Source organism: Notothenia rossii, assembly GCF_949606895.1.
Source record: "Notothenia rossii genome assembly, chromosome: 1".
In the NCBI taxonomy this organism is placed as follows: Eukaryota; Metazoa; Chordata; class Actinopteri; order Perciformes; family Nototheniidae; genus Notothenia; species Notothenia rossii.
In genome coordinates this window covers 81,615,701-81,630,505 of record NC_136912.1, presented here as the reverse complement: position 1 = coordinate 81,630,505, position 14,805 = coordinate 81,615,701, and the positions used below count along the sequence as shown (strand labels likewise).

At 41.8% G+C, this 14,805-nt stretch overlaps 1 protein-coding gene across 21 annotated transcripts in view; it reads left to right on the top strand.

The window, feature by feature from the left end:
* The first annotated feature begins 965 nt into the window (after positions 1-965).
* ephb3b (eph receptor B3b) overlaps positions 966-14,805 on the top strand; it is a 63,166-nt gene continuing 49,326 nt past the window's right edge. For all 21 annotated transcript variants that reach the window (XM_079674940.1, XM_079674937.1, XM_079674936.1 and 18 more), the window contains exon 1: positions 966-1,696. In XM_079674940.1, coding sequence (XP_079531066.1) covers positions 1,633-1,696 — 64 coding nt within the window. In that variant the 5' untranslated portion in view covers positions 966-1,632. The remainder of the gene's footprint in view (positions 1,697-14,805) is intronic.

Genomic DNA, 14,805 nt, shown 5'->3' with positions numbered 1-14,805 from the left:
TCCCAGCAAATCATTTTAATGTCTCGATATATTATAAACACAAACGGGCGATTTAAATAGCTGTGCAGTTATATGTTCCGCTCAAGTAAAAGCGCCGAGTCCAGGAAAGTTGTTCAGCTGTCATAAATTTAACAGAAAACTCCCAATGCCACGGACTCTTAAATCGACATTAGTAGAACACTTTGAAGATTCTCTTGAGCGTATCATTGGAGTTGAAGTCGTAGCTACATTGCATATTGTGTTCATCCAAATCTTTTTTCCGAACTAGGTTTAGGATAAAATGCATTGAATCACTTTCATAAAAAACATCCCCGAATAGCGTCCAGAAAGAACTAGAGCTTTCTCGTAATATTTTTTTATTTTAAGTCAAGCAGTTGAAGAGAAATGTTTTCAATGAAAGAAAGAAGTCAGCAGAAACTTCCACTCTCCTTTGCATCGAAACGGGGCGACCCGCAGGGAGGCGCTGTGTGTCCATCTCTGCGCACGAGCTGAGTCCAAGGAAGAGATAGACACAGAAACGCGCTGTATAATAAATAAATAAAACACAAATCGACAATTAAGCTATTTATTCCAGCCTTGCAGTAACTCAACATTTCAAGCAAAAATACAATTTAACATGTTGCACAAGTTATTAAAAAAAATATCCAAGAAATATTTTTGTCCCATAAATGTTTAATCAAGTAGTTGGGAGAGCAGTTCGTTTGGCATGCACATTTGAATTTTAGACTGCACTGAAAATAAGTGAAAAGATAGAAATGCACCCCAAAAACGTATTTTATTTTGATAATAAATATGAGACGAAATCATTGTCAAGGTAGACATTTTTTTCAATGCAGCTGCTTCAGCCGTAACCCCTCCTCCTTGTGCTGCCCCCCCTCCTTCCCTCTCCCCCTCTCTGTCTCTCTCTCTATCTCTCTCTTTTTTGTCTCTCTCTCACTTCTCTACTCTGCCGTTATTCCTCTACAGCCGTGTGCTTCATTCCAGTGCACGAGCCGAACGAAGCAGACGGTCCACACTGCAGCAGAAGCTGATACATTCGCTCAGGGAATACATATCAATAAACCGCGAGGCTGTTTCTTCACAGGAATACGACTCGATCGTGGACGCATGTGAGCGTGCACATGCCTGGCTGGGACTGTAAACCATGGCTCTGACACAAGTGTGGCTCTCTCTGCCTCTGCTCCTGTAACCACAGAGAAACTATTTGGATCTTTTCGCAAAAGCTGCTTTTTTATTTTTCCCACCATTGATTTACAAATAATTAATGCTGGAAATATTCTCCGGATGGTGACCTCGGACTGGACTACCTGTTTTCAACTGATTCGCTTAATAGGAGAGGAAGGGACTGAAAGACTTGCGCTCGCTGCCTTTTCTCTGGTTTAACAAGGCACCTTCGAGATAATTGAAAATCGAGAAGGACTGCTGTATTCACACATTTTACACAGAGGGTGTTATATCCTCCGAACTCCTACCTTTACGTGTTTTGGTGAATGGGGGTAACTCTGGTGCTGGAGCCTTGACACCGCTGGGACAGGGACTGGGACGGGGGTGCGTGGAGCGTCGGATCACCCAGGATTGTGTTCCCTTCGCTCTCTCTCCTGGGTCTATTTACATGTCCATCCTGACTGCTTCATGACAATGGATTACTTTCTGCTTTTATGCAGCATCTTGCTGCCTTTGGTGTCCTCCGTTGAAGGTAAGACATTTCATATCCAGTTGTACGATGCCTAAAGCGTATTTCCCTGCTTATCAAGTGAGCCAGCACCCAAGCCTCTCTAAGGCTGCATGGGCACCGCAGCGGGTGAGGCTCCTCTATACCCACATTCTACATGTTGTATCATTCTCCAATTAAAAACTAACGTATAATGTTCGACTTGGCCATCTGGGTCGTTTTAAGGGATCTCTAATGGAATTAGTGGCTTTGCGCAACCAGGCGCTGTGGCCACTGGCCAGTAAAGGTTTCAATACACAATTGTAATGCGCATCAACAAAGCCTCATCCATTTCAATGGTAGTGGTTGTGTATTCTTTTTGGTTACATGAGCTATTGTTGAATGCTAGTGCTTTCTTCGTAACTTAAAGGAAATTAGCTCCACACTGTATCTCATCGGGGAGTCGCGGCTCCAAGCCCCCCCAGACACTTCCCCCAGGTCGGCTGCGTGTATTTATGTGCTGTTCGCCAGTTTGGCCTTTTGACATGTGGACTATCACTTTAGGGTCAAAGTACACACTCAAAAAATGATAACAGTCTATTATTATACTCACATTATTGTTTTACACTTGAGAAACGCTTTAAAACCCAGAATGTTATTTTGTTCATACATTCAAGTAAACTGCCCGACTCTTTATCTGTATTGATAGGATTTTCGCGTATTTAGTGCTTTTTCTTAAAGTGGCATTGATTGATTTACATTCATATTTCATAACCGTTGCTTCCAATAACAACGCCATCTGTTTTAGCTGAGTGTTGATGTTTGCCGTGCGTAAAATCAATGGGAAATTCTATCTGTCTTCCCCACTGCGAGATAGTGTCCCACTCTTCTATTATTCCTTTGCTACATTACGGAATGTCTCACTCTGCTCTGTTTAGGGGAATGGGAATAAGTAACAGTGGAAATAAGGTTGAAAGGGGCCTAAAGCTTGAACTATGAATGCTGGAGCCCAGGCGAGGCTCCCGGTTGGCTTGTAATGCCAGTAGGAAAGTAGGACAGTGGGCCATTGGCTCAGTAAACGCCTTTCTCTCTCAGCTTGTTTCTCGACCTGTCCACACAATGTATAACGAGTGAAATACCTCAGTCAAGTTATTAAAAGGACCAATTATTTTTTAAAGCAACTTTTACTTTGCTTGGCAATTTTCTTCTTGACGTCAACGCCTTGAAAGCCAACATCAGCTATATGCAGTGAATACGTGGACATATGCTGTAAATTAAATATAAAGCATTGAACCGAAAGGAAACGTCATTTTATTTCACTCAAAGGTCGTTTTAGGACTAAATATCTAACACCTTCAAAACGAAAAATATTTCATATGAAGATTAGGCTTGCCTGCATTTGATTTAATTATATTTATTAACTTACTTCCTTATTGTATTAACCCTAATGCAAGAAACCCTCCGTGGGCCTGGAACAGTTGGTGCTGAGAAAAGTGTATACGCTGCTTCTTGATTACTTTGAAATCACCCTTCTGACTAAATTGCTTTTTGCAACTGCTACCTCTGCCAGAACAAGACGAATAGAAAACACGAGTAGACGTTTCCTTTGGTAAAACAAGTGTGAAGCTTATCTGATAATGTTGTATTGCTGCAATTAAATAAGAAGGGCAGCCCTGGTAGGCTATGATAAGAGTCCCAATTCAGAAGTGACTTAATTGTTCACAGAGCCTATTAGAAGCAATCATCAAACAAACTTAGGGGCAATTTTGCTGTTGAATAAAGTAAACTAAATTAATTACAGCCCACTGGATGTAAATGGCTTTCATTATTTTATTTTGAACATAGCCTACTTCTCCTGACGAAAACTATTTTGAAAATGTCTAGTTCTTTATTTTTGCACTGAACCCCTCTCACACTGACCCCTATAGGTCCCCGGACCCCAATAGGGAATCTCTGACTTAAAACACATGTCTTGAATGGATGAGTGGATTCTTGTTGTTCAGAAGTTTGGGGCACCAGAGGCATACTGAGAGCGAGGGAGAGGGAAAAGGAGAAAAGAGAGAGGTGTTTTCTCGACAATAATGCGGAGCTGGCTGCGCACGGGCTTTGAGTTTATGTATTTCGTTAGAACAATCTATTCCCTCCATAAGTGATGCCATAAATTGTACCCGGCTAACCTGGCTGAGGGTTTACCAAAGCTTTTAATACAAACGGGTGATTAATGACCGCTGCTGCGACTTCTTTCTTGGATACCTGGGTTTATGGCGATGTAGAGAGAAACAAACGGCCTGTTGGAGAAGTTTCCCCGTGCGTCTCTCCGGGTCCCTGGGTCAGACAGCCCGAGAAACTGCTCGTAATTAATTAATGTTTCCTTTTTTGTTTTACCCCCGTTTTTTTTGGTGGGGGGGGGGGGGGGGGGGGGTGTTATTGTTCACATCAGTTTATGAAATGTAGCCTACATGTAGAAGGTAAACAACACTTTCAATATTGTAATTTTATTTACGAATAATTATTTAACGATGGGCCTATTACACCCAGCCTTTCACTCCTTTCTGAGTTCTTAGTGTCTGGAAACATACATAATTAATAATAATAATATGATTTTGTTTATACACTTGATCTAATTGAGCTTAATGGGTGCGTCAATGTGGCTGAAATAAGACCTATAAAATAATAATGAGTGGTTTTATATGTTTTTTTTGTATTTGGTAATCTTCTCATAATGATTGTCTTGTGGCTCTGGGCTTTTCTTTTCGCTTTTTTGGATATTCCAAGGATTTTAATGTGAATTGTCTGAGGATCACGACCTCTACTTCCACTTCAATTATTTTCAGTATAAAATAAAAATGTTTTTTGTTTTTCGAGAAATGAGAGCTACATTGCTGCAATTCTGCTAAGGGTCAACGTAACATGGTCCACGGTGAGTATAAAGGCCTTGGCTGTTGAACTGCTGCTATCAGTATGCTGAGGAGATAGATTGCGTCAATGACAGTCCTCTGTAGCTCACAGGCGATGTGGTTGCTCCTTGTAAAATACGTTGGATGGAAGGATGAAGCAGAAAAAAAGGAATGAAAACAGACATCAAAATGATATCCAGGCAAGGCCATAAGGGCAGTCCCCACTTCGATGCTGTTTAACATCATTTATTGTTTTCATGCTCTCCTGTTGTTGACTGAAGATATATTACCGTTTTACTCCTAAACCACCGACATGTAAGCCTTAGATGGAGTTGTAGGTCAACAAACGTATACAGTGTCCCGCTTTATGTGCCAGAACTTAATTTGTTCATTTAAACAGTTTTGCGTGTATATTTATTATGACAAAAACGTCACCCCCGTGATGCTTGTTGGGTTAAACAACCCTCACCTGGAAGAATTTGCTGTCTAAACGTAAGACAAATGGGCTTTTGTAGACAGTTGCAGCTCAGGGTTCCCCTCTCCCTCTCCATGTGTTTTTTTCTATTTATGGCGGTGCATTTCGTGGAGTGATTACGCACAACCAGGACCTTTTGAAGCGCACATGTTTATGTTTTTACTTGGGTGAGATCACACCTCCACAGGAGCTTTCCTGTGCCTGTTTACAATTGGCACATTTATCATCCAACTTTCTCACATGATTCATCCTGCATTTCTTTAGCAGAGGAAGCCCATTCGCCATGATCATTCTTTTATTATAGATATGATCAGACGTGAAGCTGGGGCAATAATAGAATGTGGTGTGTAAATGACCAATTCCAGTTAAAGATAATCAGACAAAAAAGCCCCCTTACAAAAATATGTGAATTAAAGAATACAAATGCTTATGATCTGTTGCAGATACGGTATTCGGCACAGAGGGAATGTTGGATGGAAAATATGCGTAAACTCTATTCCCACAAATATAAAACGTTCGTAAGCTTATGTGTGGTGGGTGTAAGGTTGTAAGGCGGGTGATTTTTCGCAATTTTATGGAAATAGCTACTAATGAATGTTTAACTTAGCCTACGTATTTTTTAACCCTTAATTAATCGAAAAGAAGCATGCTATATTGCTACTTAGTTGTTTTTAAGTTTTGTTTAATATTAATTAAATTAATAAATTCTTCTTTAGGACTTTTAATGTATTCAGGAGGTGTGCCTCTCGCTAAAACTCAATTAACATGAATGACGAAGGACCATTTTGTCCGGCACACTTGATGTCCGATCGGCCTGCATGCAGCAGACTTTATTTAAGAGCGCAGGCAGCATTAGTCGTGTGTGGCCCGAGCAGAACTCACAGTGAAGCTCCTATGTTAAACTTTACTCCAGGAGATCCTCTGCATAACATTCAAAAGCAAATGACTGAACAAATATATTTAGGGTCACAATTGAAGTGACAAAGGGAACTGTTAGTGCTTCTATGGTGGCTTTGACATGCCCATTCAAAGTCCGAGTGGGTACGTGCTAAAGAGGCGTGAAAGTGAATTAGCAAAATAAAAGCAAAGTCATTCTGGCAATTCCACTAATGAATCATTCCCGAAGGAAATGCATAGGTCAGCAAAATGGTAAATTACATCAAGGCTATCTATCTATCTATCTATCTATCTATCTATCTATCTATCTATCTATCTATCTATCTATCTATCTATCTATCTATCTATCTATCTATCTATCTATCTATCTATATATCTATAAGGTTGTATAGATGAATATGCTATTTTACTCCACAAAATAAGATACAGCTGCACAGATTTATATTATGACGCGCACACAACACATGAAGGCTGTTCAAAGTGTCAATTAATGCGGATTTATTGATCGTGCGAATCAGCACTGGTCAGCCTTTTAAAACCGCAGAATCAGGTTTGATTTGGACATTGCCTAACTGTCCTCTCTGTATCATAAATAAAAAATTCATAAGGATATTTATCAATGCTTAGCTACTGCAACAATTGGCTGTTTAAAGGAAGACTTCGGTTACAATTGCAAAAGTCACTGATGCTCAATGGGCACAAAGGGTTTACAATAATAATGACATAAGTAATAATGGGAAACCATTTATTATTATTATTATTATTATTATTATTATTATTATTGCTATTACTGCCTGCAGTAATTTAGACACAATCTACAATTACATTCATTTATTTTATTAGCAGGGAAATTGTACATTTGATAACATTTTTAAATGAATTTAAATATTCCACTGTATTGTCTATTTTGGGTATTAATGTTATTATTTTTGTTCTATATAATCTTATAACATTTTAAATAAATAAATAAAAAATAAGATAAGGTTAACATTTTTTTAAACCTCCTCTTGGTAGTGCATTTTAATCTATTTTGAAAGCTTGCTTGAGTAATACATTAGCAAATGTATTCACATCCATCTCAAGATTCACAGATTTGCACTCATTTAGAATAATAACTAAATCAAGGAGACGTCGTCCATCACTTTCAGCATTATCCTGGTGTATTGACCTCAACGGGGAACACAGTCAGTCGGTAGGTCATATGCTAGGCAGCAGCCATGTTGAACAGATGTACAGTGACTTAGGTTCAGATTGGTGTAAGGCGCTCAGGCAGACGAGGGAGTGAATGACGACATTTTAGCAGTTGGGGTGGGACAGAATGGGGGGGAGCTGTGAGGTGGTTTGGATATAGGGCAGATTTGAATCAGAGAGCCGCAGAGTTGACAGACTTTACAGATGCATCGGGCCTGCGGGAGCACTCATGTGCACCAACTGATGGTTCACGGCTCATGTGGTGCATGGGAAAGATTCACCGATCTGGAATTTCAAATGTCGGCAAGCAACAGCCGTGTTAGGCCTGCTGGGGCCTTCTCAGGCCAGGGAGTGGACCAAGCAGGAAATCAGCTTTGGTTCTGTAGCACTGTACTGTGGAGTCGGAGATGAGACAAATTAGACGAGACAAATTATGACAATGGTCATCTTGTTTACTGTATTTGTTAAGACTACAGCGTGCAGTTTAGGTTATTTCTTCCTTTCGCTTGTGAAACAGGATCAACAGAAAGAGAATATAAAACCAGCAGCGACATGCTGTGAGAGGAAGATGAGTGTAGCATATTATAATTAAAGTAATATAATATGTTTTGTAGGTTATTAGTGTTGAAAGTGACCTCCACATTTAGTTACATATTTTTTAGAGAATCTAATGTCAATGGCAATTTATTTACACACATATGAGTCACTCTAGCTCAGTATAGTAATACATATGACATTGTAAATTGACACCAAAGTAGTTCATGTGACATGACTTTGACATCAGTATTGTGATCACAGTTAAACACATGTCAATTTAGGTCATAACATGTGTCTGTTGATCCAAGTAACACTTGAGAACAACACATAGTGTCAACTTTATGAAGGTATGATTTTTTCCAAATATGTATGTGGGCATGCAGATAGCGTGTATGGCTGCTTTTGAATATGGCATTTGTGTGTGCAGTCCATCCTGGCATCCGACAGAGGGGCCTTGTGGGATGGCAGGTCTTTGACACCCACCACCGAGAGCAGGCAGGGGAGGGCAAATGTGTCTGGGCCTGCTCACTGCACAGACGCACTGCTGGTGTCTGGAGTCAGCCGAGCAGAACAAGAGAGAGAGACACACACACACACACACACACACACACACACACACACACACACACACACACACACACACACACACACACACACACACACACACACACACACACACACACACACACACACACACACACACACACACACACACACACACACACACACACACACACACACACACACACACACACACACACACACACACACACAGGGAGAACAACAGAGTAAGAGAAACAGAGATTTTGCACTCAGGGAGAGCTGTATGGGTAATACTTCTCAGGGTAGGAGTGAGTGTTTGAAAGGTTACAAGGATTGGGAATTGTTTGTGTGTGAATCGCTGGGGGAAAGTGTGCCTAATCCTCTAACTAAGGTGATTTAAATTATAACAAAACAAAAAGTTGTGTGATGGCAGCAAAGAGATGGTGACACCATTAACTGTCAGTCCTGTCATTACAGTAAAAACTGGATCCTCAAAACCCAAATGCTGCTCAATTTCACGCCCCACTACTACCAAACCATTTTTAACTCAATGTCTTATTCAGAACCTGTTAATTTTTTGTCGTGGGAATGCACAGTATATGATAGTTTTATAGCGTGTGTTGATGTATGATGGGGGTTTCACATTGCTCAGATGACTCAGACAGGGATGTTCCCTCTCTTTGGTCCTTACAGAATGATATTAATTGCTTTGAAAATTCTGATAAAATGTTTGACATAATATTAATGCCCATTAGATCTGGCGTTTTATAGGCCCTGTCTGCACCGGATGTCCATAAAGTGCAGCTGAATTACCATGTGTCAAAATGTCTAGATTATAAAGTGAGTTAGGACCTGCTGTGCTTTCCACCCACTCTCCACCCACGTCCTATGACCCATTTGGGGGGGGGGGGGGGTTGATCCTCAAGGCTGGTCTTGGTCCTTCTCAACAATAGCTGTTCTAACACAATCAAGCTCCAGGGGTTTATCCTTTTCCAGTGGCGAATAAAAATACACTGAAAGAGGATGTGTATATTTTGAGAGACCGACTGTGCAACTTTCGACGGCTCATTGACACACATAAGCATTTACTTGAACAAACCGGGTCAAAAGCACAGTTGGAGACTGGGTCAGAGGTTTTCGCTTGACCTCTTTTTGTCAGTTTGGCCAGCCTGCACACCAGGGTAGTTGTACTCTTTCCATGTAGGACCATAGAGCACTTATGAGAAATGACTAAGAACCTGTATGGACTTGAAACAGCCATTATGCCACTCGTCACTTGGCGAGCACAGAGATATTTAAAGGAACACAGGGTGGAGTTTGGGGGAGTAGGCTTCAGGGCCTCCACCTACCTTCTTTACGAGGTACAGGCTGTTGTAACTAATTTAGCCGATGGAGCAGAAAAACATCTTTGATATGTGTCTTTAAAAAAATAGCTAGTAACATCTGTCTGGATAGTGGAGCTGCTATAAAACAATATGCCTTGAGGGAGGGAAAAGGCCAAATCACCTGGTTTCAGCCCTTGCCTGTCTTGTCAAATATAAGGAGAGATGGGGGGAGAAAAGGGGAGGGACATTTATTTGTTGAGTTTAACCATAGCTTGGTGGTAGTGGGACCTCTCGAGGCACAGGACCTATAGCTCCAGAGCTTGGTACCATCAGCACAGTGTAAAAAGTCTATAGGTGATGATTCAAATGGCTTTAAGGGAAAATCCGAGTTCATGAATGATGGGATGGCTTCAATTGCCCATTGTTGTTAACTGTAATGCTTGTGTGAGAACAAGAGGGTTTAAACAGTGTATATTTAACTTGGTAAGGGGTCTATGTGTGAGTGTTCCTGTTCACAGTGTTGCAGATGGCTGTTATTACACCTTATTCTGCCCCACTTCTCATCCTTGGTGTCAAAAGCACTCACCACCTGCTCTTCATCTACACTTCAAAAGGCCTGCAGGCAAGAGGAGGGCTCCCCACTTCTATTAAATATTTCTCCCTTTCCCTTTTGGTTTTCTTGAGAACAGCAGCAGGTTTAACAGACCCCTGCTCTCTTATCAAGTGTGCTCCAAATTCACATTGGACAACTTAAACACACTCTTCTGCACAGCTCACACACAGTGACTCCAACACATTTCAGTGGCAACAGCAACAATCACACGTGACCTTTTGTCCAGATATTTACATAATCCCCATGGTTCCACGCAGCAGCCTCCTGGAAGCACTGCCAGCTGTGAAGAGCATTTATTTAACCTTGGCTCAAGTTGTACAAAGTTTTAGTGACACAGTGACTTTATGTTTAAGTGATTGCAATGTTTAGAGGGCAACGAAAGGAAGGCCCATAAACTTTACTAGCCATTATTGATGCAGGAATGTCACATGGGCAATCAAACAAATGTTGAGGTGTTGCTTTTGGTCTTGTGTTGTTCAGATGGTCTTAACACCTGTCCATTTGGTAGAGTGGAGGAAATTGGTCGGTGTGACAGCGGGACACAGATACACTTATGGTATCCAGCAGCAGACAGAGGACAAGGGAAGTGAGGCCACCCTGTGGGTTTTCTATCAGCTTCAGGCAGTTCAGAGAGATGTTGCACTGTTAAAAGAAAGCCAGTTTTTGGCAGGGTGTTTTCCTTTTGATAGTAAGATGCAATCGACTGCAAAAGGTTGACATATGTGATGTTCTTTTTAACACAGACATGTTTTCATGATGTCCAAACTGCGAACTCAACTTTGAAAAAATAATGTTTATTCATGCAATGTACCATATATATTATACATGTTTGCCTTTGTGGCATGGTGTTTGTTAGCTGTGATTTTAACAGGGAATTGACAACTAGTGCTGTGAAAGACTAATTGCAATGAAGCAGATGAAAGCACTAGACAATAGTGGCTGACCCCCTCCCTCTGTGCCAAGTCAGGCCATAAACAGCTTCCCTTTCCCCTCTCACACCCTATCGAAATCCCTTATGACCTCTCAAATCACACATACACACTTAACACACCAATCGTGACAGTTGCTTAATCTCACAGCCGTACACACGCATGATCTCCGCTCAATACACATTCACATAAGCCCCAACACTATTTTCACACGCGCACAAACACACACACACACACACACACACACACACACACACAGACACAGACACACACACACACACACACACACACACACACACACACACACACACACACACACACACACACACACACACACACACACACACACACACACACACACACACACACACACACACACACACACACACACACACACACACACACACACACACACACACACACACACACACACACACACACACACACACACACACACACACACTTCTTAGTGTCCGAGCCTACATCCACTCACTCCTCTGCTAATGAATCAATCAGCTGGTTCCATTCATTGCATTGCTGTCAGACTCCATCGATCAGCTCCTTTCTCCACGTCCCAACAGAGCAGCAGGGGAGCTCAGAGATCGAGTAGAGAAGAGGGGCTTGAAACATCCAGGCAGTTCAAAGGCTTCTCATTTCTTATCCGCTTTGGTTCCCCAGAAATATGGTGTTTTGATGGTGTGTTGCAGTGTGCATGTATGTGTGTGAAATGAAAGAGCGAGAGGGGATTAAAAAAAGATCAAGAAGGCAATACGTCTTCTTAGAGTTCATACATGGTATCTGACCTTCCTTTTACCTTTGCAAGACTAGCGTGTTAGCAATGTGGATTCCAACATCATGGGAAGGCTGGACATAGCAGGTGGCGGATTTCAGCCAGGTGCAAGCTCATCCGCTTCCAGGGATGCCCCTTCTTGGCTGTGAGGTACATTCTGCCCCGCCCTACTCTGGCATTTGAGCTTGGCTAGGTGAGCAGTGTTTATGTTGGGTCCAACTCTCTGCATGGTCCACTCCCCCACCTACAGAGTCAAAGTCAGAAAGGTTATCCGTTTTTACAGCCTCTCAAAGTTGGAGCTGTGTGTGTCTGAGGCCATGGAAAGTGATGAGAGAGAAGCAAAAGACAGGTTTTCAATTTTCAAAAGCCAGTTAGTTCTGTTTATGAGCAAGCCAGTTCATGTCAAAAGGTGTTTAGAGAAGGCCAAAGGTTTCAAGGGGTCGAGGTCAATTACATTTAGGTTGGGAGGAAGGAAAGTGAAGTAAGAACAGGAATGAGTTTGAAAAGCAGAGAAGAGACAGAACCGCTGTCGGTTTGAGATTGTGAGATCCATGTGAGCTGAGAAACTGTAATCTCCTGACTTGGACGCTTGCCATCGACCAAGCCTCAACTTTCACACCATGTAGCTTCCTCCCATACAGGATTTGGCCTGGGAAGAGAGATCCATTGCTATTCACCAATTCCTTTACCCCCAGTCTCTGTATCTTGCTCACACACTCACACACTGGTCCCAGATGAAAGGTCTCTGCTTTGATGCAGTCTGGACGGACTCTGACCTTTTTTTTTTTATGAATCTGAGAAGCAGGCCAGTGCAGATCACTGGAAACATTTTGCTACAATGTCAAGATTATTTGAGAATGAATTAGTCAATGGCAGATGTTACGACACAATCAGAGTTAAACAAAAGGCAGAGGGGGCAAGTGAGTAAACAATAACATAATATGAGCTTATATGAGCGCACATTGTGTTTTTTTATTGCCTGCTCATTGTTTCCTGTCTGAGAAATGTAAAGCCTTGTTAAACTAGGTTATCAACAGGAACAAAGCATGGTGTCATTTTTCAACATTTGGTTTCTTTTATTGAGTGGCAATGTTTACCTTTGTTTCAGATGGTCATTGATTTATATGGACCAATATATTTCATTGCTATTTGATTAGAGGAAGTCTGGGGTTTTATAACTGCATGGTATTCACCAAGTACCATCAATTTTAATGTATTTAAAGAGGTTCACCAAGTACCACCAACTTTAAGCTGTATCATGCCGGCCAGACAGCTTGGCGCTACGGCCTTCCAAAGAAGAAGACCAGAAAGGTTCAAGGCTTTCTCCCAAAAAAGGTGAGCATTCAGGAAAAGTCCTTTGGAGACAAAGCCTTCTTTTGTATTCTGTTTACCTTCCCTTTCTTCACCTCCCTGTCACTCTCAGTGGATTTGTCCCTTTCCCAGCCTTGCTCTCAGTCTATGTCATTCTCATCCTTTCTTTTTTATCCCATCCTTTTTGTCCATTGTTCCGCCCTTGCCCTTTTTTCAGTTCCTTCTACTGTGAGCGATGCTTATCACAGTTACAGTAGGTCCTAATTGCAGTATTATTTTCCTTTCGGTGTTATCTCACGTCCTTGTGATATAAAACTCCCACAGTGACAGTAAGCAGCTATGAGACAGATGCTTTTTACCGCTCTGAGACCCTTTGTTATTGCCTACTACTTGATAAGGTCTTTACAGTCAAGAGGAGTTGCCCTATTGTGTATGGAGAGAAGAAAGTCTGCAGTTTATACGCATTGCAAATGCATGTCATCCCCCTTCATTCCACTGACCAACATTGTATCCTGACATGACAGGTCTGACATGCACTTTCTTTTAGCATGTCTCCAACGGCTTTTTTTTACAAAACATGTTCCTTGCTTGTCAGCTTGGACAATAAAAAAGATTAGTGCAAAAAGAAGAACTCCAAAAACAAAGGCATGAGTGCCTCAGTGGGTTGTAATGCAATATGTTGCTTCAGGGGGTGACTAGAGGGTGTCTAAGTTGGAGTTGCATGAGGTGTCTGGGTTTTAAATACCTCAGCCAAACAGCTTAGAGTGTGAAAACAATCGTTGGAGACATGAAAGTGTGAGCAAGAACACACACAGGGGTCAGATAACCCCTGGGCAGATGGTGATGGTCAAGTGAGCAGGGAAGAAAAGTGGTGGAGGGTTTCATGTTTTTATGGCACTAGTGTCAGAAAAGGGATACAAAAACAATACCCCTTGTGCCACTTTTGGCCTCTGGAAATCCCCAGGGGAGCAGGAGCTAAAACGGTGGTGATGATTGGGGATTCAATTTGGCTTGCCATCAATCAATGCCACCAAGATCGACAGGATTGCTGCCGATAGCCCACCCTTGTAACCAGATTGGGTTTATGCCTCTTGGGATTCACGCCCTTTTTTCACGCTTTGTTAATTAAGCGACCAAGCTGCTCCAGCACTTACTTATTTATGAATCTTGGCTTCGACCGGTACTGGAGATCACTTGGTCTCCCCTAATTAGTCCCTCACTAATGGCCATGCTTCCAGACAATCTATACAATCTCAATCTAGACCGCCGACCCCCATTCTGTCAGTGCACACACAGAACCATAACACCCATATGACCTTGAAATTACACAAACCAAGTTGTCTGGTGTTGTGTTACTGCGGTACTGGATAAAGTGCCCCACATGGGATAATGAGGCAACACTTAAAAAAAAATCAATTTCCATCTCCGTCTGTCTAAGTAATTTCTCACCTGTTCATTATTAACCCAAGAATAGAGCCGCCCGGATGTGTTTATCCTCGGTAGTCCTTAGATATGGAAGAGAACCTGAAGGAACGGAACGGGAGGCTTCTTGTTGGTAAAATATTAACACTTTCCCAGAGCAGCGAGGGCTTTGCAGTTTTAACGCCTCCATGGTTTATTGATATTTGTAGCTTTCTTGAAACAGG